Source organism: Heterodontus francisci, chromosome 7 (genome assembly GCF_036365525.1).
Source record: "Heterodontus francisci isolate sHetFra1 chromosome 7, sHetFra1.hap1, whole genome shotgun sequence".
Classification (NCBI taxonomy): Eukaryota; Metazoa; Chordata; class Chondrichthyes; order Heterodontiformes; family Heterodontidae; genus Heterodontus; species Heterodontus francisci.
In genome coordinates, this window is record NC_090377.1 from 12,438,596 (window position 1) to 12,465,643 (window position 27,048).

General features: G+C 44.0%; 1 protein-coding gene across 1 annotated transcript; it reads right to left on the reverse strand.

Moving 5' to 3' along the window:
* Nucleotides 1–2,032: 2,032 nt before the first annotated feature.
* LOC137371852 (tubulin alpha-1D chain-like) lies at nucleotides 2,033–18,264 on the reverse strand. Its single transcript, XM_068034803.1, has 4 exons — nucleotides 18,161–18,264; nucleotides 5,280–5,502; nucleotides 4,995–5,143; nucleotides 2,033–3,883 (listed from the first exon to the last, which is right to left on the reverse strand). Exons 1-4 carry the CDS (start codon nucleotides 18,161–18,163, stop codon nucleotides 2,909–2,911), a joined length of 1,350 nt encoding a protein of 449 aa, XP_067890904.1. The 5' UTR covers nucleotides 18,164–18,264; the 3' UTR covers nucleotides 2,033–2,908.
* Between the last annotated feature and the right edge of the window lie 8,784 nt (nucleotides 18,265–27,048).

A 27,048-nucleotide genomic window follows, 5' to 3' on the forward strand; every position in this document is an offset into this window, starting at 1 on the left:
TCCAGTTCTGGTCACCGCACTTTAGGAAAGACATGAGGGCATTGGAGAGAATGCAGAAAAGATTAATGAAAATGGTTCCAGAGATGAGGAATTTCAGTTATGAAGATAGATTGGAGAAGTTAGGACTGTTTTCCCTGGAGGAGAAGGTCAAGAGGTGATTTGATAGAGGAATTCAAAATCATGAAGACTGGACAGAGTAGAGAGGGAGAAACTGTTTCCACTCTCATCAAAAATGAGAGGGCACAGATTTAAAGTATTTGGTAAAAGAAGCAAAAGTGACATAAGGAAAAACTTTTTCATGCAGTGAGTGGTTAAGGTCTGGAATGCACTGCCTGAGAACGTGGTGGAGGCAGGTTCAATTGAAGCATTCAAAAGGGAATTGGACAGTTATATGAAAAGGAAGAAGGTGCAAGGTTACGGGGAGAAGGCAGGGAAATGAAACTCAGAATTGCTCTTTCAGAGAGCCAGTGTGGACATGATGGGCTGAATGGCCTCCTTCTGCACGGACGACTCTGATTTAAGACAGATGAGAAATTTTTTCTCATGGATCATGAGTCTTTGGAACTCTTCCTCAAAAGGCAATGGAAGTATAGAGTTATACAGCACAGAAACAGGTCCACCGTGTCCATGCCAGCCATCAAGCACCTATCTATTCTAATCCCATTTTCCAGCAATTGGCCCGTAGCATTGTATGCTATGGCGATTCAAGTGCTGATCTAAATACTTCTTAAACTTTGAGAGGGTTCCTGCCTCTACTACCCCTACAGGCAGTACGTTCCAGATTCCAACCACCCTCTGGGTGAAAAAATGTTTCCTCAAATCCCCTCCAAACCTCCTGCCCCTTACCTTAAATCTATGCCCCCTGGTTATTGTCCCCTCTGCTAAGGGAAAAAGCTTCTTCCTATCTAACCTATCAATGCCCCTCATAAATTTTGTATACCTCAAATCATGTCCCCCTCAGCCTTCACTGTTCCAAGGAAAACAAACCTAGCCTTTTCAGTCTCTCTTCATAGCTGAAATGCTCCAGCCCAGGCAACATCCTGGTCAATCTCCTCTGCACCCTCTCCAGTGCAATCACATCCTTCCTATAGTGTGGTGCCCAGAACTGTACACAGTACTCCAGCTGTGGCCTAAATAGCATTTTATATAGCTCCATCATAACCTCCCTGCTCTTCTATTCTATGCCTCAGCTAATAAAGGCAAGTATCCCATCTGCCTTCCTAACCACCTTATCTACCTGTGCTGCTACCTTCAGTGATCTATGGACAAGTACACCAAGATCCCTCTAACCTTCTGTACTTCCTAGGGTCCTACCATCCATTGTATATTCCCTTGCCTTTGTTAGTCCTCCCAAAATGCATCACTTAAAGCAGAGTCTTTAAATATTTCTTTTAAGGCAGAGGTGGATAGATTCTTGATAAGCAAGCAGGTGAAAGGTTATCGGGGGTAAGCAGGAATGTGGAGTCGAGGTTACAATCAGACCTTATTGAATGGTGGAGCAGGCTCGAGGGGCTAAGTGGCTTACTCCTGCTCCTAATTCGTATAGAATGTTCGTAAGTCTGTGCCACAGGAAATGCACTATGCTAAATGAGATCAAGAGGGAGGTCTTTTTATTCTAAGACTTGGAAGAAGCAAAAATATTGTCCCTACTTATAATGAATGCTTGCTCCCTTTTGTTTCTTATAGCTTATAAATTGTCCATAGCCACATAGCAATTCCTGGCCAAGGCAGCAGGCTTCTGAAATCAACGGAGATGAACTTGCATTCCTGCACAGTTAACCTGTCCACCTCCTTTTAAAAATATAAACTGCTAGGCTACATTAAAAAAAAGGACCCAGACCACAAGTTTCCAGACATGTGATGCCACTTTCCTCAGATGCATGACAAAGTTTACAATTCTGAGCCAGTATGCTTTAACCCAAGTGGGTTCTGCAGGTATATTTAACAGCAAGTACTTACTTCCATTACAGGATTTCTGAAGTAATAGTTTGAGATGTTAATTTTAAATAAAACTGCAAATATGAAATCAAAATGAACTTTCATATAGCCACAAAAAGTTTATTGAAACATTTCATTTTAAACATTAATATCAAACGATTAATTATTTCCCCCCGACATTTTAAATTGGAAGTTGTACCATTTTAATAGTGTTGTGCTCTAGATCAGAGTGGTCAACTGGAGTCTGTTGAAATTCATACAGATCCTTTGTTAATGTGCCTTTCGCACTTACCTATAAATTCAATCGTGATGCAGGATAACATTAAAGTATTGGCATAATTCCTTTCATTCAAACTTTGCTAAACAATATATTTTAGATTAATGATGTTAACTAATTACTTTTAGCTCAAATGTGCTCATTTCCCAGCAGGGCTGGGCTGTGCGCCGTCCACAAATGCAGAAGGCAGCGGTAGCTTCAAGAGCACAGCACGGCCAAAATTAGACAGTACCATTACCTGCATGGGCGAATGCTTGAGAGAAAATGAGTAAAAAAAATAAAGAGAGACAATGAGATTGAATAAGCCACATTTTAAAGAAATTACTTGGCAGGTCAAAAGTCCTACGATGGGTTAGGTGTCGAATGTTTAAATTGTTTACTTCCACTTTTCAGAGTATAATGGTATATGATTATAATTTCATCCTGTTGTACATTTAAAACACATGCCTATTGGTCAATTCCTTTTACGGAAATGTGAGTTGATCACCCAGTTCTAGATTTTTATATTTCATATTATTGCAAACAAGTAAATATTCAACAAATTCACTACGAATGTAGCACAACTTGAAGAACAGTACAACTTCCACTTGGAGGGAAAAAAAAGTATGAGATCATATGACTTCCTGTTAAAGGGCACCTTGAATCTGACCAGCAAACTGATCTCAATTAACACTCAGGAATGTATCAGTTTTCCTAATATTCTTCTTCTTCACCTTGGTCCTCAACACTATCTGCACCAACCTCTTCATAATCTTTCTCCAAGGCTGCCATGTCTTCACGGGCCTCCGAGAACTCCCCTTCCTCCATCCCCTCACCCACATACCAATGCACAAAGGCACGCTTGGCGTACATCAGATCAAACTTGTGGTCGAGACGAGCCCAGGCTTCAGCGATGGCTGTGGTGTTGCTCAGCATACACACAGCACGCTGCACCTTGGCCAGGTCCCCACCAGGTACCACAGTGGGAGGCTGGTAGTTGATGCCAACCTTGAAACCAGTTGGGCACCAGTCAACAAACTGAATGGTACGTTTGGTCTTGATGGTGGCAATGGCAGCATTGACATCTTTTGGCACCACATCACCCCGGTAGAGCAGACAACAAGCCATGTACTTGCCATGGCGAGGGTCACACTTGACCATTTGATTTGCTGGCTCAAAACAGGAATTGGTGATTTCAGCTACAGACAGTTGCTCATGGTAAGCTTTCTCAGATGAGGTTACAGGAGCATAGGTAGCCAGAGGGAAATGGATACGTGGGTAGGGAACTAAGTTGGTCTGGAACTCTGTCAGATCAACATTCAAGGCACCATCAAAGCGAAGGGATACTGTAATGGAGGATACAATCTGACCAATCAGTCGGTTCAAATTGGTGTAGGTTGGACGCTCAATGTCCAGGTTTCTGCGGCAGATATCATAGATGGCTTCATTGTCTACCATGAAGGCGCAGTCCGAGTGCTCGAGGGTGGTGTGGGTTGTCAGAATGGAGTTGTAGGGTTCGACTACAGCTGTGGAGATCTGAGGAGCTGGGTAGATGGCAAATTCAAGTTTGGACTTCTTGCCATAGTCAACGGATAGACGCTCCATCAGGAGGGATGTGAAACCAGAGCCGGTGCCTCCACCAAAACTATGGAAAATGAGAAAACCCTGGAGTCCTGTGCACTGGTCAGCCTGTGGGGAGAGGGTTGGGGGTAACAGGAGGAAAAAACGCAACAGGTTACACAACAACCAAAAAATAGAGTTCAAAAGGAAGAAAGTCTAATATTTCCCCAATGAAAAGAGGTTTCATTCTGTGATTCTCTTAACTTTGAGGCACCAAGTCCGGGAATCATCCTGGCTACTCTTTAAACCCATTAATGCCCTTTTGATTGTAGAGTGCAACAAAATTATCCCAAATGTTTTCATATGGCCTTAGCAATAATGTAGACAAAAATCAGATCCACTATATATTCTAGTACTTAGTGAATAATAAATAATCACAAACCAATTCCTTATCCAGCAGGTGTGTTGATATACTGTCTCTTTACATTTCATGTTCCACTATGCACCTTACTCTTTTGTACATTACATACAACCAATCCAACCAGCTGCTTAATTAATCCAGATTGCTTTGAATATCTTCCGTATCCCATGCCCATCATCTGGTCAAACAGCTAGGCATCGTCAGCAAATACAACACTGCATGAAATAACTTCCTCCATCATTTATGAACAGAATGATCAACAGGCAACGCAGAATATCACTGTAGAATTTCACGGACAATTTGGATACTTGAACACTATGTTAATGTTCCTTAATTGATCCACTGGAGTTTTACATGTTTTCTGCAAATGCCAGTTCTGGACCTGGGACCATTAAAAAAAACCCTTTCTTGTGTATTGCCAGGTGCCAAATCAATGATCTACACCTTCAAACCACCCAACACAGGGTACCTTAAAAGCTGTGGATTGATGGCCATTACCAGCAGCTAGTTAGGAAACTATAAGAAGGCATTTCACTTGTGACTCTTAACACGCATCAAGGAGATGTGATCTTTTAGTTATCCACTCCCTGGTCAGGATTGATACATGGGTTTTCAGATGTGAAGGGAAATCGCTGAAGCCACCATCGCAGCCGAATGCATCATCACGTCTTCTAATAAAATATATGAAAATAGATCATATGTGAGTAAGGTGGTGATTTAAAAAAGGTAAACACTGACAATATGATATTTTATTAAACCATTGCACAAATTACTGTTAGTTTCTCCCCTGCTTAATGGATCATAATGCAAGAATCTTACTAGTTTACGGAGTTTGTCAAGGACCAAGTCAATCAGCTCCTTGCCGATGGTGTAGTGCCCACGAGCGTAGTTGTTGGCAGCATCTTCCTTCCCAGTGATGAGCTGCTCAGGGTGAAACAGCTGCCGATAGGTACCACTACGAATCTCATCTGGAATGCAGAACAGCAGCAAGTTTTTTTCCCTCCCCCGCATATACACATACAAAGGATAAATTGTTGAAACACTAATTTGTACGAAGGGGCTCTATAAACAGGAGAATTATAAATGCATTCTCTCACAACTTACCAATCACAGTTGGTTCCAAATCAACAAAGACAGCTCGTGGGACGTGTTTTCCCGCTCCAGTCTCACTGAAGAAGGTGTTGAAGGAGTCATCGCCACCTCCAATGGTCTTGTCACTGGGCATCTGTCCATCAGGCTGGATACCATGCTCCAGACAGTACAGCTCCCAGCAGGCATTGCCCATCTGGACACCAGCCTGGCCAACATGGATGGAGATACATTCACGCTGTGGGACAAAAATAGTTTGCACAAATCACACCAAATTGGAAAAAAAATACATTTAGGTATTAGTGGTGACAACATAGTAAACCATCATGTCGGTTCCTTACTAAACGTATGAATTAGCTGGGACATTTATACACAAACAAACCTCTGGACTAGATAATGCAATTCCACACTTGCTAAGATTTACATACACTGATTGATTGCATTTATAGTAATGGCAGTGGCAGATGCCTACAAGCAAGGTATACTAAGTTGAGTTTCATAGAAGAATGGTTACACCACAGGAGGCCATTCAGCCTGTCAAGTTCATGCTGACTCTCTGCAAGAGCAATTGAACTGGTCAGAGACCCCATTCTTTGCCCGTAGCCCTGCAATTTTATTCCCTTCAGATACTTACCCTCTTATACCTGCTGATACATGCATGTATACACAGATGCACGTCTATTCAAAACCTGCACACAATTCCTATCTACACTATTTTACTCCAGATTGGTAGTTTTATCCAGTCAAATTTATCCCCATTGTAAATTCCTATCTACATTTTAGGACTCGAGAGGCTGCAGAGATTTACCAAAATGATACCAGAGTTGAGGGATTACACTTCTGTGGAGAGATTAGAGAAGCTGAGATTGTTCTTAGAGTAGGGAAGATTAAGATTTAATAAGTATTCAAAATTGAGGGGTTTTGATTTAAAAAAAAGAGAAACTTTTTTCCATTGGCAGGAGAGTCATTAACCAGAGGACAGATTTAAGACAACTGGCAAAGTGACCAGGAAAAAAAAAGTTTTTTTTTAAACAAAGTGAGTGGCTATGATCAAGAATGTAATGTCGGAAAGGGATGTGGAAGCAGATTCAATAGTAACTTACAATTAGATAAATACTGGAAGTGAAAAAATTTACAGTGCTATGGCAAAGAAATGTGGGACTAATTTGTTAGTTCTTTCAAAAAACCAGCACAGGCACAATAGGTCAAATGGCCTCTTATCTGTGCTGCAAGATTCTATGAATTGGAGGGTGCACTCGTGACAGTGCCCCAGCAGCTAACTCAGCAAACAAGTCATCTGTACTTTTTACCAGTAGCTACTGAATCGACAGCATTACAAGATTGCTCCAATACCAGTGATCTTAATTGTGTCACTACAGAATCAAAACAATTATAGGCAGGAAACAGGCCATTCTCCCCCAGTAGTACTCTGCACCCCCATATAAGCCACCCATACTAATCCCAACCCCACATCTCCTTTAGTACTTCTTTTACAAGCAACTGCCTAAATCCCTATTACAAGAATTTATGAACTGTGCTTCAGAGAATTCTATATTCTAACCACTGTGTATAAAGATTTTAAGATCCCCTTTAAGTACTTGTGTGATTATCTTAAAATTTTACCCTCACTGTCTATTTACTACATTGCACTCACTTGAATCTGGAAGAGCTGTCAGGTTATTCCTTAACCTTTCTGGCTTAGTGAAAAAGCTCCAACTTCTCATGATGCTCTCCCACCATTGTAACCCCCATTTACTGGTAACATCCTGGTAGATCTGCCACACCGTTTCCATATCCTTCAGACCATGGAGTGTACAAAACAATATACAATGCTTAAAACTGGAATCTAATTGAATCATCACCTCTGTGTTTATTGATCTACACTGGTTTCTAGTTTCCTCAATGCCTCACATTTAAAAATTATCTTAGTGTTTAAAACCATTCATGATCTCACCCCTCCTTGTCTCTGCAATCCTTAGACTCTGGCCTCTTGTGCATTCCCACCTTCCTTCACCCCACCACTGGCAGCTGTATCAGCACCACACTCTAGAGTCCATCTTTTCTCTTTTAAAACACTTCAAATCCTATCAAGCTACCCGTCCTATCATCTTTAGTTCTCAGTCCATTTATTTATTCTTCTGTAAAGCCTATCAAGCTTTTATATATTTTTTCTTTAAAAAGAAACATGCTTACAGTACAGAATTAAACATTCCCTTGTTTGCAAGATGGAGCAAAGGGAGCAGTACCGTGAAAAATAATTTGTTGTTTGCTGCCTCTTTACACACCACTGCTTACACTGGACCAGAACAGAACTACATGAAGCAAACAGCGGAATCCTGTTACACGGAAGTAGACTAGACAAAGAAAAATGCCCGAATGAGGCTCACCATTACACACAATAGAAAGAAGGGGCTGTTTAGGCAGGAACAATTAGAACATACTCAAACATTCTGACATGGTTTAAAACTTGGAATTTGCTGATAAGAGAATTGCATGTGCAGAGATTTCACTGACTACGAAAATAAACAGAGCTGCCAAGTACCACACAAATTACACATTCAGCAAAGTGACTGATTCCACCCCTTCCCCCAATCTCATCCTAACCCATGAAAATACTGAAATCTTCAACTGCTTTCTTTCAAATAGAAATGAAAATTACAAATGCTCTTTAAATTTAGTAATTTAAAATGATACAAGACTGTATTCCCAAGCACAAAAACTGTCAATGATCCTGCTTTTTCTAAAAGGGACCTAACATTGCTATACGACGTTCTCATTCTTCTGAACAACACATGCTTTAACAGCTATTAAGCAATTAAATCTAAATACTCACCATTGCAATACCCTATCACACAATCTTCAGAAATCAAACGTTTTATGCAAAACTGAGATTAGTGCCCCTGAAATTGCACTGTTATAGAACGACCAAAGAAACTAGTCTGACGTTATTGGCAGTAGCAGAACAAGAGGGTGTGGTTGCCACATTAAACCGGACCTCCCCAAAGAAGCCCGCACTAGCACTAGAACACTGCTCTGTAGAAAACTGCTAAGCATATAATCAGCTAGCAGAAATAAACCATCACATACGAATTAGGAGAAGTAGGCCACTCGGCCCCTTTAGCCTGCTCAGTCATTTGACAAAATCATGGCTGATCTGACTGTAACCTCGACTCCACATTACCACCTACCCCGGATAACCTTTCACCCCTTGTTTATTTTGAATCTATCTCTGCCTTAAAAGTATTCAAAAACTTTGCTTCCACTGCCTTTTGTGCGAGAGTTCCAAAGACTCACCACCCTCAGAAAAAAATTCTCATCTGTCTTAAATGGACAACACCTTATTTTTAACCAGTGACCCCTAGTTCTGGATTCTCCCACAAGAGGAAACATCCTTTTCACAACCACCCTGTCAAGACCCCTCAGAATCTTATGTTTCAATCAAGTCAGCTCTTACTCTTCTAAAGTCCAGTGGATACAAGCCTAGCCTGTCCAGCCTTTCCTCAGGACAACACGCCCATTCCAGATATTAGTCTAGTAAACCTTCTCTGAACTGCTTCCAACGCATTTACATGTTTCCTTAAATAAGGAGACCAATACTGTGCACAGTACTCCAGATGTGATCTCACCAATGCCCTCTATAACTGAAGCATAACCTCCCTACTTTTGTATTCAATTCCACTCACAATAAATGATAACATTCTAGTAGCTTTCCTAATTAGTTGCTGAACCTGCATACTAAACTTTTACAATTCACGCACAAGGACACCCAGATCCCTCTGCATCTCAAGAGCACTGCAATATCTCACCATTTAGATAATATGCTTTTTTATTCTTCCTGCCAAAATGGGCAATTTCACATTTTCTCACATTATACTCCTTTGCCAGATTTTTGCCCATTCACTTAACCTACACATATCCCTTTGTAGCCTCATGCCCTCTTCACAACGTATTTTCCAACCTATCTTTGTGTCAACAGCAAATTTACCGACCATATCTTTGGTCCCTTCATCCAAGTCATTTATATAAATTGCAAAAAGGTGAGGCCCCAGCACTGATCCCTGTGGCACACCACTCGTTACATCTTGCCAACCAGAAAATGACTCATTTATGCCTACTGTTTCGTTTTAGCTAGCCAATCTTCTATCCATGCCAATATGTTACCCTTTACACCACGAGCTTTTATTTTCCACAATAACCTTTGAAGTGGCACCTTATCAAATGCCTTTTGGAGATCTCAGTACATCCACCGGTTCCCCTTTACCCACAGCACATGTTACTTCTTCAAACAAATCCAATAAATTGGTTAAATATTATTTCCCTTTCACAATACCATGTTGACTGTGCCTGATTACCTTGAATTTTTCTCAAGTGCCCTGCTATAACACCTTTATTAACAACCAACATTTTCCCTATGACAGATGTTAAGCTAACTGGCCTGTAGTTTCGTGCTTTCTGTTTCAATCCCTTTTTGAATAAAGGAGTTACATTGGCTATTTTCCAACCTCATGGAACCTGCCCCAAATCTGGGGAATTTTGAAAAATTAAAACTAATGCAGCAACTATCTCACTAGCCACTACTTTTAAGACCCTAAGATAACGTCCATCAGGACCTGGGGACTTGTCAGACTGCAGCTCCAAAAATTTGTTCAGTACCACTTCCCTGGTGATTGTAATTTTCTTGGAGTTCCTCTCTCCCTTCCATTTTCTGATGTACAGCTATTTCTGGGATGTTACTTGTATCCTCTATAGTGATTTCATCTGCCATCTCCTTATCTTCCCTTAATAATTCCCCGGACACTTCCTATAAGACCAACATTCACTTTAACTCTTACTGTTTTCATATTTCTAGCTAGCCTCCTCTCGTACTCTAATTTTGTCCCTCTTATTAATCTTTTAGCCATTTTTTGTTGCTTTTTATATTCTGCCCAATCTTCTGACCTGCCTCCCATCTTTGCGCAATTATATGCTTTTTCTTCAATTTTGATACTAACTTTTTTAGTTAGCCACAGGTGGAATTTTTCTCTCATTAGAATGTATCTATTGTGTATTCTTAAACATCCCCTTAAATGTCTGCCACTGCATCACTACTGACTTATCCCCAACCTCCTATGCCAGTTCACTTTATCTAGCTCTGCTTTCATGCCCTGATAATTGCCCCTATTTAAGTTTAAAATACTAGTCTTAAACCCACTCTTCTCTCCCTCAAACTGAATGTAAAATTCAATTATGATCACTGCTGCCTAGGGGCGCCTTAACTATGAGGTCATTAATTAACCCTATCTCATTGCACAATACAAGGTCCAGTATAGCCTGCTTTTTGATTTCCTCAGTATGTGCTATTGTAAGAAACTATCCTGAAAATATTCTATGAACTCACCTAGGCCACCTTTGTCCATCTGATTTTTCCAGTCTATATGTAGATTAAAATCCCCCATGATTATCACCATACCTTTCTGACAAGCACCCATTATTGCTTCCTTTATAGGCCATCCTACCATGTGGTTACTGTTAGGGGGCCTACACGCTACTCCCACAAGTGACTTCTTGCCTTTATCATTTCTCATCGCGACCCAAACCAGTTCTCATCCTGGTCTCCTGAATATAGCGCAATAGTGAGGGATGACCTATCATAATTAACAGAGCCACCCCTCCACCTTTTCCTGCTTCCCGTCCTTCCTAAATGTCATGCACTCTTCAACATTCAGGTCCCAATCTATGTCATCCTGCAGCAATTCTCTGTAATGGCCATCAGATCGTACTTATTTATTGCTCTTTGCAGTATCAGTTTATCGGTTTTGTTTCAAGTGCTAAGCGCATCTAGATACAGAGCCTTTAGTTTTGTCATTATTTTTGTAACCTTTGGCCTTATCGGATTTACTCTTAGATTTGTGCTATGTCCCTCCCTGTCACAGATTGTTTATCATTTCCCATATTCATGCCTTTCTCTTACTTTGTCTCTACTCTCATTTACATCTTCCCAAATTTGATCCCTTGCCCTCACTATTTAGTTTAAAACCCTCTCTACTTCCCTAGTTATGCAACTCAATAGAACTGGTCCCAGTGCGATTCAGGTGAAGACCGTCCCAAAGGTACTGCTCCCACTTTCCCAATACTGGTGCCAGTGCCCCACGAACCAGAACCAGAACCACTCATTCACTTCTCTCACCTTATTTACTCTATGCAAATTTGCACTTGGCTCGGGTAATAATCCAGCGATTACCACCTTTGAGGTTCTGGTCCTCATACTGACTATGCTGAAGTTGTTTCCTTGTTCTGCCTATGTCGTTGGTCCCTACATGGACGACGACAACTGGATCCTCCCCAGCCCTGAGCAGATGTCCTGAACCCTGGCTCCAGGCAGGCAACACAGCCTTCTGGACTCTTGCTCTTTACTGCAGAGAAGAGTGTCAATTGCCCTCACTATACTGTCCCCAACTACCACTACTTTCTTTTTTGCTCCCCCTGCTTGAAAGGCTTCCTGTACCATGATGCCATGGCCAGTCTGCTCATCTACCCTGCAGACCTTGCTTTCGTCCACACAGATTGCAAGCACCTCAAACCTGTTTGACAATTGCAAAGGCTGAGGCTCCTCCACTACTGCCTGCTCAGTCCTTTTAACTTGTGAAGAGGACAGAAGGAGGCGACAAAGGGATATAGATAGGTTAAGTGATTGGGCAAAGACCTGAACAAATGGAGCATAATGTGGGAAAGTGGGAAATTGTCCACTTTGGCAGTAACAATAAAGAAGAAGCATATTATCTAAATGGTGAGAGATTGCAGGGTTCCGAGATGCAGAGGGATCTGGGTATCCTAGTGCATGAATCGCAAAAGGTTAGTATGCAGGTACATTACATAATTAGGTAAGCTAATAGAATATTATCGTTTATTGCGAGGGGAGTTGAATACAAAAGTAGGGAGGTTATGCTTCAGCTATACAGGGCATTGGTGAGACCACATCCGGAGTACTGTGTACAGTACTGGTCTCCTTATTTAAGGAAGGATGTAAATGCATTGGAGGCAGTACAGAGAAGGTTTACTAGACTAATACCTGGAATGGGCGGGCTGTCTGACGAGGAAAGATTGGACAGGCTAGGCTTGCATCTGCTGAAATTTAGAAGATTAAAAGGCAACTTCATTGAAACATATAGGATCCTGAGGGGTCTTGGCAGGGTGAATGCAGAAAGGATGTTTCCTCTTGTGGGAGAATCTAGAACTAGGGGTCACTGTTTAAAAATAAAGGGTCGCCCATTTAAGAGAGATAAGGAGAAATTTTCTCTCTCAGTGGGTCATGAATCTTTAGAATTCTATTCCTCAAAAAAGACAGTGGAAACAGAATCTTTGAATATTTTTAAGGCAGAGGCAGATAGATTCTTGATAAGCAAGGGGGTGGAAAGTTATCGGGGGTAGATGGAAATGTGGAGTAGCCAGTTCAGCCATGACGGAGCAGGCTTGAAGGGCCGAGTGGCCTACTCAAGCTCCTAATTCGTATATTCGTATGTTTACCTGCCTCAGCCACAGTCACACCCTCACCGCTGGCAAAAACAGACGACCCTTTTCTAAGGGGCGTGACCATCTTCTGGTACAAAGTGTCCAGGTATTTCTCCCCCTCCCTGATGTTGCCCAATATCTTCAGTTCAGCTTCCAGATCAATAATCTTGATCGCAAATGCCTCTAGCTGTTAACACTTTCTGCAAATGGGTTTGTCCTGGATCGCGTTGGTGTCCAGGAGATCCCACATTTCACAGCTGCAACACATCTTGTCCTGCCAGTCACTTATGTTATTTAATTTAAAGTAATTAAAGTTACTTAGAATAATTCCTATGTATACTACAATTTACTGTGCTTATTAAATGCTAGTACCATATGTTTCTTAATTACACAAGTATGCATTTTAGGTATCTATTTTCAAGTTTTAGTTCTTTTTATTTATAGATTTTTCCTAACTCTGGTGTCCTAAGCTGGCTATTAACACTGTCCCTTACACTAAGCACTTACCGACTAATCAACTTGCTAATTACCAAACTTTAATACTAATAAAAGTTTTCAAAATTCAGGTAATTTATCAATAATTGCAAGATAAATGAACAAAATACTCACCAGCCAATTAACTTACGACTTTCCTGTGATGTCACACCACGAGCTCCCGCGCTACTTTGAAACTGTCTCTCTCAAAGTGCTCTGCTGGTCCCAGAGTTCCCGTGTGGTTTTAAACTGTATCTCTCTCTTCCCCCACCCCCCATCCGGAGTTCCTGCGGTTTTTAAACTGACTCTCCTAATGTTTCACAATGGTGTTCCTAAATATACAGGGAATATGGTTTATAATAAATGCAATCTGCTTTGTTGTATGAATGATTTATTTGGAGACTCTGAAAAGAGAACATATGCCAGTCTGTGGTCCACTCTTTCAAGTGCTATCGGTATAAACTATTCCCTGGATAGGAGAATACTGAACAGGCAATCAATCAATCAATGCTGCTGCCAGAGCAGTCTGGGTAAGTCATCCCTACTGTGCAGCATCGTAAATTGCTCCAAATGCCCAAGGACTGAAAAATCACTGGTAGTGGCAAATAATGTGTATAAAAATCTATTACTCCCTTGAGAGCCCAGTAACTAAAAGTGCCATCCATGTAATAAGAAGCTAGAAGGTGTGAATCTCACTGCTTCTACTCTCCCCCACAAAAAAAAACCATGTTAGAAGGCAGGATTATAAGAGTAAAAAAAAACTCAGTTCCAGTTGCTGTGCATTGCTCTTCTAAAGGGCTGCATTGCTGCAGATTCTTAAATCAGAGCCAGTTTTGATGGTACGTTGCTTCTAGATTTTCACAAAGTTGATGTTGGTACCACCAGCATAACAACCCCAATTGAACCAAAGGGCCCATTTCTATGTTCTTATATCTGAAGGACTCAGGCCTAGGTTGCAGTACTAGCGTTCCCAGACCACAGGACTCCCTGCCCTATTCCCCACATTACTTGTAATCCATGACCCCAACCACTTCCTCCCAAGCTATAGCACCCTACCATATTTCAACCCCAAGGCCTGGTTTTCTCCTGGTCCTCTCAAACCCACGTTGAATCAGTTGTCGATGTTGCAGCAGCTCTGAACACTGCCTCTTCAGTCCAATATATGTGGTCACTTATTTTCCTGGAGATTATACCACCCCAAAAAAAGCTACAACAGGCTTCTTAAAATTTAATGGCTTATGGTGATGTAATGGGACAGCTGCCAGATCAAAATAAAACAAATTACTTTGTATTTGTCACAGCTGGCATTGACATGGCCATACACTTGCTGTAAACGATTGCCTGTATTCTCAAAGGCAGGACGACAGTAGAAGAACGGACAGCACGACAAAGAATTGGAATTAAGAAGCGGCAGGACACAGAGCAGGCAAGACACAAATACAAGGGCATGGCTGAGAATAATCTAAACACTAGAGTGCATGAGACTAAGAGACAGTGATCACAACAGAGCAAGTTAAAAAGGCGCACACAGCATCTGCATGTGACAGCAAGCTAGAAAGGTATGAGCATTAAAGTAGAAAGCATGAAAGAGCAAGGATGAGGCTGACACAACTCAAACACGCCTCGCATACTTAATCATGCATCTTGATTTGCATTTTTCTATTACATAGAAAGTTTATTTGCAACTCCCCCATGGTTGGAAAGAAGATAATTCTTGCAGTAGCTGTGGACCATTCGACCCCAAATATATAGCACTTCAAATTACAGGAACTTCATTATTAAATGCATTTTTGAAATACAAAGTTTATTACAAAATTTAAATTCAAAATCTCAACTGAACATACAACAACCAGAAAGGATACATTCTGTCGTTTAAGAATGCAAAGTAGTGGTTAATGGATGTTTCTCAGGTTGCAGGAAGGTTTGTAGTGGAGTTCCCCAGGAACCAGCGTCTGGCCCCTTGCTTTCCTTAATATATATTAATGACCTAGACCTTGGTGTACAGGGCACCATTTCAAAGTTTGCAGATGATACAAAACTTGGAAGCATAGTGAACTGTGAGGAGGATAGTGTAGAACTTCAAAAGGACATAGACAAATTGGTGGAATGGGCAGACAGGTGGCAGATGAAGTTCAATGCAGAGAAATGTGAAGTAATTAATTTTGGTAGGAAGAACATGGAGAGACAATATAAGATAAAGGGTACAATTCTAAAGGGGGTGCAGGAACAGAGAAACCTAGGTGTATATATGCGCAAGTCATTGAAGGTGGTTGGACACGTTGAGAGTGGTTAATAAAGCATACAGTATCTTGGGCTTTATTAATAGGGGTATAGATTACAAGAGCAAGGAAATTATATTGAACTTGTATAAGACACTAGTGCAGCTTCAGCTGGAGTATTGCGTCCAGTTCTGGGCGGCACTTTCGGAAAGACGTCAGGACATTGGAAAGAGTACAGAAAAGATCACAAGAATGGTTCCAGGGATGAGGAATTTCAGTTATGAAGATAGATTGGAGAAGTTAGGACTGTTTTCCTTGGAGAGAAGGCTGAGAGGTGATTTGATAGAGGAATTCAAAATCATGAGGGGTCTGGCCAGTGTAGATAGAGAGAAACTGTTCCCACTGGTGAGAGGATCAAGAATGAGAAGGCACAGAATTAAAGTATTTGGTAAAATAAGCAAAAGTGGCAGGAGGAAAAACGTTTTCATGCAGCAAGTGGTTACGGTCTGGAATGCATTCTTGAGAACGTGGTGGAGGCAGGTTCAATTGAAGCATTCAAAAGGGAATTCGACAGTTATATGAAAGGGAAGAACATGCGGGGTAACGGGAAGAAGGCAGGGTAATGGAATGGAGGGAACTGCTCTTTCAGAGAGCCAGTGCGGACACAATGGGCCGAATAGCCTCCTTCTGCACTTTAACGACTGATTTTGTGAAATGCCGCCCATCCCCACTCCACTTTGACAATGGTATTATCCTACTGTGTGCGGAGGAACAATATCAAGTAACAAGGTTTGTACTGCAATTTGCACTTTCTAGACATATAGGGAGCAACAAAGGCACAAGGGGTCTTCATTTATCCAGCTAATTCATAACTGCTTATACTTCAGGCCCAATAGAGCTGAAAAGAATATTTAAACTGCGAACTAACTCGCCCCTCAGTCCTGGTTGCACTAACTTATGTTGTCTCCTGGTTTCCCCCCCATCTTCCAAGCTTAAAATTCTTAACCTTTTGTTTAAATCTCTGTGGCCTCACTATCTCCAACCTCTTCCAGCCCTACGACTACCTCGCTCCCCTTCCCCCCACCACTGGCGAACTGCCTGTCAATGATGTTGAGAAAGGACAGCACCATACTTTAGAAAGGATGTGACAGCCTTGTAGAGGAATGAGAGGTTCACCAGAATACCAGCAGGGATGTTATGTGGAGAAATTAGGATTATTCTTAGAGCAGAGCAGGTTAAGGTGAAACCTAATAGAGGTATTAAAAAAAAAAGGGTTATTTGATAAAGGAAGTAGGGAGAAACCATTTCCACTGGCAAGTGGGTCATTAACCAAAGGTCATAGATTTAAAATAATTGGCAGATGAACTAGAGAGAAAATGAGAAATGTTCAGAGACTTAAGGTTTGTGGCACTATCTAAAAGGGTGGTGGAATTGGATTTCCCATGGGAAATCCTAAACTTTCTATTCTAAAAGGCTGTGGGACATGCATTTGAAGAGCAGCAATTTAGAGTTATGGGGGGGAGAAAGCTGAGGTGTACAACTAAATTGGTGGGCTCTTGCAGAAGAAATGTCACAAACATGACGGGCTGAACGGTCACCTTCTGTGCCGCAAGCTTCGAGCAGCAAAGCTTTCCCCTCTATGTGGGCACACGTCATTGCGTTCCAAGATTAACATGTGACAAGTCTACGTGCCGGAGAACTAACCCTACTCGTGCATATGTACCATCTCATAATATATAAAAGCAAAATACTGCAGATGCCAGAAATCTGAAATAAAAACAAGAAATGCTGGAAATACTCAGCAGGTCTGGCAGCGTCTGTGGAAAGAGAAGCAGAGTTAACGTTTCAGGTCAGTGACCCATCAGAACTGGCAAATGTTAGAAATGGAATAGGTTTTAAGCAAATAAAGTGGGGGTGGGGCAAGAGCTAACAAAAGGGAAGGCGTTGATAAGACAGAGGGTGACAGAGAATAACTGACCAGAAGGTCAAGGCACAAAGACGACCGGCAGGTTAGTGGCGTACTGAAAGACAAAGCATTAGTGCAGAGTGTGTTAATAGACAGAAAAATGAACAGCCCTGGCCAAAAGCACAAACATGACAAAAAGGTGGGCAGGCACATGGTTAAAAGAATAATAAAACGAACTAAAATCAAATCAAAAATATCGGGAAAAAAGGGGGCCCCTTATGCTCTGAAATTATTGAACTCAATGTTCCCCTCTGGCAGGCTGTACCCGAAACGGTTGCCGGCGTTTCCGCATGCGCATATGCGGTCTACCGTCATGCAGCCTGCCGCAGTGCCGGGCATGCGCATTGCTGCTCTCCTCATCGCCTCACAGGGCGTGCCGCCATTTTGGGTGTCCGCAATGAAGGGAGGAGGGTACAACGGATAGCGGAAATCCATCTTCCAAAAAAAATTAACTTTTATTTGAAACGAGGTTGAAATTTCATCGAGGAAATGAGATCTATCCCATTGCCGGTTTTCCCTCCCGAAGCTGGGACACGTTTACCCAGATAAAGCATTAAACAAAAAAAAAAGGGGAAGGGTGGCAGGCCCCGAGCGCGGACGCCGTTACTCTGAGGAGAAAAAAGTGGGGGGAAAAAAACAATGTCTCTCATGAAACCTACTTTGAGAAATATAGAAGCCACTCATTCTTTTTTCTACAAAAAATACAAGAATACCGAAAGCATAGAGAGGGGGAAAAAAAAAGCACATACCATTCTGATCTTCGACTTGCGCGCTTTTACTCTGGAATGCAAGACAGCAGTTTGTGCCCTTCACCGCGCATGCGTAAATACGCCCAAGGGCGGGCGAACGGAGACCAGTTGCGCGTGCGTCGCCGAAGACCGCATCGTCTGACGTCGGTGGAGATTACGTCATAGGGCATTGGCAGAGAAAATTTAAATCCTGCAGATGCTGAAAATCTGAAATAAAAGCAAAATGCTCCAACTCCTCAGCAGGTCTGGCAGCATATCTGTGGTGAGCGAAATAGAGTTAAGGTTTCAGGTGCATAACCTAACTCTTACCAGATGCTGCTGAGCAAGATGCATGGGAACACCACCATCTGTAAGTTCCCCTCCAAGCCACACACCATCCTGATTTGGAACTATATCACCGTTCCTTCACTGTCGCTGGGTCAGAAACCTGAAACTCCCTTCCTAAAAGCACTATTAGTGTACCTACAAATCTTCCCATCCTTAAAGATGGGGGAGCCCAGCACATCAGTGCGAAAGATAAGGCTGAAGCATTTGCAACAATCTTCACCCAGAAGTGCCGAGTTGATGATCCATCTCGGCCTCCTCCTGAAGTGCCCAACATCACAGATGACAGACTTCAGCCAATTCGATTCACTCCGCGTGATATCAAGAAACAACTGAAGGCACTGGATACTGCAAAGGTTATGGGCCCTGACAATATTCCGGCAATAGTACTGAAGACCTGTGCTCCAGAACTTGCCGCGCCCCTAGCCAAGCTGTTCCAGTACAGCTACAACACTGGCATCTACCCTGCAATGTGGAAAATTGCCCAGCTATGTCCTGTACATAAAAAACAGGACCAACCCGGCCAATTACCGCCCCATCAGCCTACTCTCAATCATCAATAAAGTGATGGAAGGTGTCATCAACAGTGCCATCAAGCAGCACTTGCTTAGCAATAACCTGCTCAGTGATGCTCAGTTTGGGTTCCGCCAAGGCCACTCAGCTCCTGACTTCATTACAGCCTTGGTTCAAACATGGACAAAAGAGCTGAACTCAAGAGGTGAGGTGAGAGTGACTGCCCTTGACATCAAGGCAGCATTTGACCGAGTATGGCATCAAGGAGCCCCAGCAAAACTGAGGTCAATGGGAATCAGGGGGAAACCCTCCGCTGGCTGGAGTCATACCTAGCACAAAGGAATGTGTTTGTGGTTGTTGGAGGTCAATCATCTGAGCTCCAGGACATCACTGCAGGAGTTCCTCAGGGTAGTGTCCTAGGCCCAACCATCTTCAGCTGCTTCATCAATGACCTTCCTTCAATCATAAGGTCAGAAGTGGGGATGTTCGCTGATGATTGCACAATGTTCAGCACCATTCGTGACTCCTCAGATACTGAAGCAGTCCGTGTAGAAATGCAAGACTTGGATAATATCCAGGCTTGGGCTGATAAGTGGCAAGTAACATTCGTGCCACACAAGTGCCAGGCAGTGACCATCTCCAACAAGAGAGAATCTAACCATCTCCCCTTGACATTCAATGGCATTACCATCGCTGAATCCCCCACTATCAACATCCTAGGGGCTACCATTGACCAGAAACTGAACTGGAGTAACCATATAAATACCGTGGCTACAAGAGCAAGTCAGAGGCTAGGAATCGTGCGGGGGGTAACTCACCTCCTGACTCCCCATAACCTGTCCACCATCTACAAGGCACAAGTCAGGAGTGTGATGGAATACTCTCCGCTTGCCTAGATGGGTGCAGCTCCAACAACATTCAAGAAGTCCGACACCATCCAGGCCAAAGCATCCCACTTGATTGGCACCCCATCTACAAACATTCACTCCCTCCACCACCGACGCACAGTGGCAACAGTGTGTACCATCTACAAGATGCACTGCAGCAACGCACCAAGGATCCTTCGACAGCACCTTCCAAACCCGCGACCTCTACCACCTCGAAGGCCAAGGGCAGCAAATGCATGGGAACACCACCACCTGCAAGTTCCCCTCCAAGCCACACACCATCCTGATTTGGAACTATATCGCCGTTCCTTCACTGTCACGGGGTCAAAATCCTGGAACTCCCTTCCTAACAGCACTGTGGGTGTACCTACCTCACATGGGGCAGTTCAAGAAGGCAGCTCACCACCACCTTCTCAAGGGATGGGCAATAAATGCTGGCCTGGCCAGCGATGCCCACATCCCGTGCAGAAGCGGTTATCCAGGACACCTGAAATGTCTTGGAATTCTCACATGGGAGAGAAATTGCAGCCAGTGGGTCTCAACATGCCACCAGTTTGTTTAAAAGTCTTATCTACTTACATTATATATGTTTAGTATTCCCTTACTCCTAATTATTCCTCGATTATTCATGTATACTAAACTTTTATTTAATGCATTTTGGATCCCTTTAATGTTGGCATCGCTGCTTAGTTGATTTTAATTTTACCCCCTTAGATCTAATTAATTGCTCTGTTACTTATACATTTACTGTTGCCCCTCGGTGTAAAGTACTTACCATCTTTTTTCCCCTCTGTACTGAATTTCCATTCTCTCAAAATTCCTGACACCACTCTGTTTAATAAGCTAATTCATTCGGCAGATTCACCCAACTCTGCTCAAAGCTCAGTGTCTAAAAATTTCTAAGTTGCAGGCCAATTCTGATTTTTGAAATAGAAGTTTGTTTTTTCCATTTCTCTACATCTTGTGCATTGCCGTCTACCTTCACCCTGTCATTGGTGGCCAAGCATTTAGCCACCTAGGCACATTGAAATTAATTCCTTAAACCTCCCCACTTCCCTCTCCACTTCCCTCTCCTTCTTTAATACTCTACTTAAAGCTTGGTCAAAGAACTGAGTATTTAGTCATCCCTTGTATTATCTCCTTCTTTGGCTCAACATCCATTTTTGTCTGATGACGCTTCAGTGAAACTTCTTGGAATTTTTTTTTATGTTAAAGGCGCTATCTACATGAATTATTTTAATGGCCTTTGCAATGTGGGACTGGGAGGAAAGGGTCAGCATGGCCTGGGGAACGGGAGAAGTGATGAGAGGTTGCGGAGGCATTGATTGGGTGACACCTGATTTTATTAAGGCAAAGAACAGCACATAGTGAAATTGGAGGGGAGAGAGACAGAAGGACACAAATAGAAAGGCAGACAGACACTTTGATCTAATTTGATTTTTTTCTCAGTTGAATTTTGAGATTAAGCTAAGCCAGTTTGAGGGAAATTGGAATGGAGGGTAGAAAGGGAAGGGGAGGAGAGATGTGGTAAAGAAAGAGAGGGAGATTGAACAGAGTTGGGAGAGTGGAGAGCAGTGGGTTTTGAGAGAGAAAAGTTGAGAGAAAGAGGACAGTTAAAGGAAGAGGGATGAAAACAGGGAGGGTTACATAGAAATTACAGCATGGAAGCAGGCCATTATGTCCATCCTTTATTTGCATGCCTTTATTTAAACCACTGCAAAAAAAAAAACCCTTAGCAAATGTAATCACCTCTAAGTCTGCCAAATGATGCTTCACCTCCCGAAGGACGTGGATGAGCTTTCCGGACGTCGATGGTGGGCACTGAGGAAATGGCTTATTACCTGCACCAGATTCCACCCCCCCTCCCCCCCCCTTTACCCCCCTTCCACCCCCCCCCACCCCCGTCCCCTTCCCTGCTCCACCCTCTCAGCTCACCCCCTCACAACCCCGTCCCAGCCCGCCCCCCCCTCGCACCATCTTCACCCTGCACCCCCTTCCCCTGCACCCCCCCCCCCCACCCCCTCCCTCTACCCCTCCCCCTTGCATCCCCTCCTCCCACCGGCACCATCCTACACCTGTGTAGGGGCCCCAACAACCCCACTGCCTTGTGGGCGTCTCGGGAGAGACCAAGGCTAAGGGAGTAAACCCTAACAGAAAATCCGGAGCGGAACCCCGTAGGCGGTCATGTGTCACCTTTGGCATGTTTCCGGCAGTTCCTGCAGCCATACTGGTGCCAAACGTCGTGTCCTGCACTCCTTTGGACCCCACCAGAAAGGCCGAGAGGGGGGTTTTTGACGACTGGGCAACTCTCAACCTCCATAAATTTGCCCAGGCATGCGCCATGGAGAGGTCACTCCATAGTTGCCTCACAGCGACTGAAACAACACGGAAGGCAGCAGTTACGGGTTATAAGTCCAGATAAATTGGCGTAGAAACTGGGCGCCACGGGTTGCCTTTGTCGGTGGGAGAGGTCATTGCACCTCACTGGACAGCTACCGCCCGCCTCAAACCGGGCAGCCCCCGGTCAATAAGGTTCTGTCCCGCCACAGTCTGCCTGCTTCAATGGGTGCTTGGAGCTCAGGGTCATTGCCCGAAAGGTGGACTGATACACCGCACCAAACAACATGAAAAAAGGAAAGAAGGTACCAGCCCTTCGCTTTGCAAGCTGGAACGTCAGAACTATGTGTCCTGGCCTGTCGGAAGACCTTACACAAATCAACGATTCTCGGAAGACCGCCATCATTAACAACGAGCTCAGTAGACTCAATGTGGACATTGCAGCACTTCAGGAGACTCGCCTCCCCGCGAGTGGCTCTCTAGCAGAGCAAGACTACACCTTCTTCTGGCAGGGCAGGGATCCTGAAGAACCAAGACAGCATGGAGTGGGCTTCGCCATCAGAAACTCCTTGCTCAGCATGATAGAGCCTCCCTCAAATGGCTCGGAACGCATACTGTCCATCCGACTGCTCACCACCTCTGGTCCAGTACACCTACTCAGCATCTATGCTCCAACACTCTGTCCGCACCTGAAGCTAAAGACCAGTTCTATGAACAACTCCATAACATCATTAGCAGCATCCCCAACACCGAACACCTATTCCTGCTGGGGGACTTTAATGCCAGGGTTGGGGCCGACCATGACTCATGGCCCTCCTGCCTTGGGCGCTATGGCGTTGGAAGGATGAATGAGAACGGGCAGAGACTGCTTGAGTTGTGTACCTATCATAACCTCTGCATCACCAACTCGTTCTTTCACACTAAACCCTGTCACCAGGTTTCATGGAGGCACCCAAGATCACGTCGTTGGCACCAGCTAGACCTCATTGTCACAAGGCGAGCCGCCTTAAACAGTGTTCAAATCACACGCAGCTTCCACAGTGCGGACTGCGACACCGACCACTCCCTGGTGTGCAGCAAGGTTAGACTCAGACCAAAGAAGTTGCATCATTCCAAGCAGAAGGGCCGCCCGCGCATCAACACGAGCAGAATTTCTCACCCACAGCTGTTACAAAAATTTCTAAATTCACTTGTAACAGCCCTTCAAAACACTCCCACAGGGGATGCTGAGACCAAGTGGGCCCACATCAGAGACGCCATCTATGAGTCAGCTTTGACCACCTACGGCAAAAGTGCGAAGAGAAATGCAGACTGGTTTCAATCTCATAATGAAGAGCTGGAACCTGTCATAGCCGCTAAGCGCATTGCACTTTTGAACTACAAGAAAGCCCCCAGCGATTTAACATCCGCAGCACTTAAAGCAGCCAGAAGTACTGCACAAAGAACAGCTAGGCGTTGCGCAAACGACTACTGGCAACACCTATGCAGTCATATTCAGCTGGCCTCAGACACCGGAAACATCAGAGGAATGTATGATGGCATGAAGAGAGCTCTTGGGCCAACCATCAAGAAGATCACCCCCCTCAAATCTAAATCGGGGGACATAATCACTGACCAACGCAAACAGATGGACCGCTGGGTTGAGCACTACCTAGAACTGTACTCCAGGGAGAATGCTGTCACTGAGACTGCCCTCAATGCAGCCCAGCCTCTACCAGTCATGGATGAGCTGGACATACAGCCAACCAAATCGGAACTCAGTGATGCCATTGATTCCCTAGCCAGCGGAAAAGCCCCTGGGAAGGACAGCATTACCCCTGAAATAATCAAGAGTGCCAAGCCTGCTATACTCTCAGCACTACATGAACTGCTATGCCTGTGCTGGGACGAGGGAGCAGTACCCCAGGACATGCGCGATGCCAACATCATCACCCTCTATAAAAACAAAGGTGACCGCGGTGACTGCAACAACTACCGTGGAATCTCCCTGCTCAGCATAGTGGGGAAAGTCTTTGCTCGAGTCGCTCTGAACAGGCTCCAGAAGCTGGCCGAGCGCGTCTACCCTGAGGCACAGTGTGGCTTTCGTGCAGAGAGATCGACTATTGACATACTGTTCTCCCTTCGTCAGATACAGGAGAAATGCCGTGAACAACAGATGCCCCTCTACATTGCTTTCATTGATCTCACCAAAGCCTTTGACCTCGTCAGCAGACGTGGTCTCTTCAGACTACTAGAAAAGATCGGATGTCCACCAAAGCTACTAAGTATCATCACCTCATTCCATGACAATATGAAAGGCACAATTCAACATGGTGGCTCCTCATCAGAGCCCTTTCCTATCCTGAGTGGTGTGAAACAGGGCTGTGTTCTCGCACCCACACTTTTTGGGATTTTCTTCTCCCTGCTGCTTTCACATGCGTTCAAATCCTCTGAAGAAGGAATTTTCCTCCACACAAGATCAGGGGGCAGGTTGTTCAACCTTGCCCGTCTAAGAGCGAAGTCCAAAGTACGGAAAGTCCTCATCAGAGAACTCCTCTTTGCTGACGATGCTGCTTTAACATCTCACACTGAAGAATGCCTGCAGAGTCTCATTGACAGGTTTGCGTCTGCCTGCAATGAATTTGGCCTAACCATCAGCCTCAAGAAAACGAACATCATGGGGCAGGATGTCAGAAATGCTCCATCCATCAATATTGGCGACCACGCTCTGGAAGTGGTTCAAGAGTTCACCTACCTAGGCTCAACTATCACCAGTAACCTGTCTCTAGATGCAGAAATCAACAAGCGCATGGGTAAGGCTTCCACTGCTATGTCCAGACTGGCCAAGAGAGTGTGGGAAAATGGCGCACTGACACGGAACACAAAAGTCCGAGTGTATCAGGCCTGTGTCCTCAGTACCTTGCTCTACGGCAGCGAGGCCTGGACAACGTATGCCAGCCAAGAGCGACGTCTCAATTCATTCCATCTTCGCTGCCTTCGGAGAATACTTGGCATCAGGTGGCAGGACTATATCTCCAACACAGAAGTCCTTGAAGCGGCCAACACCCCCAGCTTATACACACTACTGAGTCAGCGGCGCTTGAGATGGCTTGGCCATGTGAGCCGCATGGAAGATGGCAGGATCCCCAAAGACACATTGTACAGCGAGCTCGCCACTGGTATCAGACCCACCGGCCGTCCATGTCTCCGTTATAAAGACGTCTGCAAACGCGACATGAAATCGTGTGACATTGATCACAAGTCGTGGGAGTCAGTTGCCAGCATTCGCCAGAGCTGGCGGGCAGCCATAAAGACAGGGCTAAATTGTGGCGAGTCGAAGAGACTTAGTAGTTGGCAGGAAAAAAAGACAGAGGCGCAAGGGGAGAGCCAACTGTGCAACAGCCCCAACAAACAAATTTCTCTGCAGCACCTGTGGAAGAGCCTGTCACTCCAGAATTGGCCTTTATAGCCACTCCAGGCGCTGCTTCACAAACCACTGACCACCTCCAGGCGCGTATCCATTGTCTCTCGAGATAAGGAGGCCCAAAAGAACTTCATGCTACTGTTTATCTTCTACACAAGCAGCATGGAAGTTATTATAAAGGATGTGATAACAAGACACTTCAAAAGTAATGATTTGATTGGGCAGAGTTAACATGGATTTATGAAAGGGAAATGATGTTTGACAAACCTATTTGAGTTTTTTGAAGATGTTACTTATAGCATAGATAAAGGAGAACCAGTGGATGCGGTGTATTTGGATTTTCAGAAGACTTTTGATAAGGTCCCACACAGGAGGTTAGTAAACAAAATTAGAGCACATGGGATTGGGGGGAATATACTGGTATGGATTGAGAATTAGTTAACAGACAGAAAACAGGGAATAGGAATAAATGGGTCATTCTCAGGATGGCACACTGCTACTAGTGGGGTACCGCAAGGATCAGTGCTGGGGCCACTGCTGTTCACAATCTATATAAATGATTTAGATTTGGGGACTGAATGTAATATTTCCAAATTTGATGATGACACAAAACTAGGTGGGAATGTAAGTTGTGAGGAGGCTTCAAGGGGACCTGGGCAGGCTAAGTGAATGGGCAAAAACATGGCAGATGGAATATAATGTGAATAAGTGTGAGGTTATCCACTTTGGTAGATGAAACAGAAAGACAGAGTATTTCTTAAATGGTGAGAGGTTGGTAAGTGTTGATGTCCAAAGGGACCTGGGTGTCCTTGTTCTTGAGTCACTAAAAGGTAGCATGCAGGTGCAGAAAGCAATTACAAAGGCAAATTGTATGTTGGGCTTCATCGTAAGGGGATTTGAGTACAGGAGTAAAGATGTCTTGCTGCAATTGTATAGAGCCTTGGTGCAACCGCACCTGGAGTATTGTGTACAGTTTGGTCTCCTCGTCTAAGGAATGATATACTTGCCATAGAAGGAGTGGTCACCAGACTAATCCCTGGGATGACAGGATTGTCTTTTGAGGAGAGATTCTCTAGGCCTATATTCTCTAGAGTTTCGAAGAATGAGAGGTGATCTCAATGAAACTTACAAAATTCTTACAGGGTGTGACAGGGTGGATGTAGCTAGGATCTTTCCCCTGGCTGGTGAGTCTCGAACCAGGGTACATAGTCTCAGAATAGGGGCAGGCCATTTAAGACTGAGATGAGGAGGAATTTCTTCACTCAGACGGTGGTGAATCTTTGGAATTCGCTACCCCTAAGGGCTGTGGAAGCTCAATCATTGAACATGTTCAAGACTGAAACCAAAGGATTTCTCGATACTAATGACATCAAGGGATATGGGGATAGTGCAGGAAAGTGGCATTGAGGTAGATGATCAGCCAT

What these genes read in the sequence shown, in the direction of transcription:
- LOC137371852 (XM_068034803.1), bottom strand. An exon ending in TTTGGAACCAACTGTGATTG is followed by an intron (nt 5,144 to 5,279) that starts GTAAGTTGTGAG and finishes TCTGCATTCCAG; the next exon opens with ATGAGATTCGTAGTGGTACC. An exon ending in TTGACAAACTCCGTAAACTA is followed by an intron (nt 3,884 to 4,994) that starts GTAAGATTCTTG and finishes CTCTCCCCACAG; the next exon opens with GCTGACCAGTGCACAGGACT.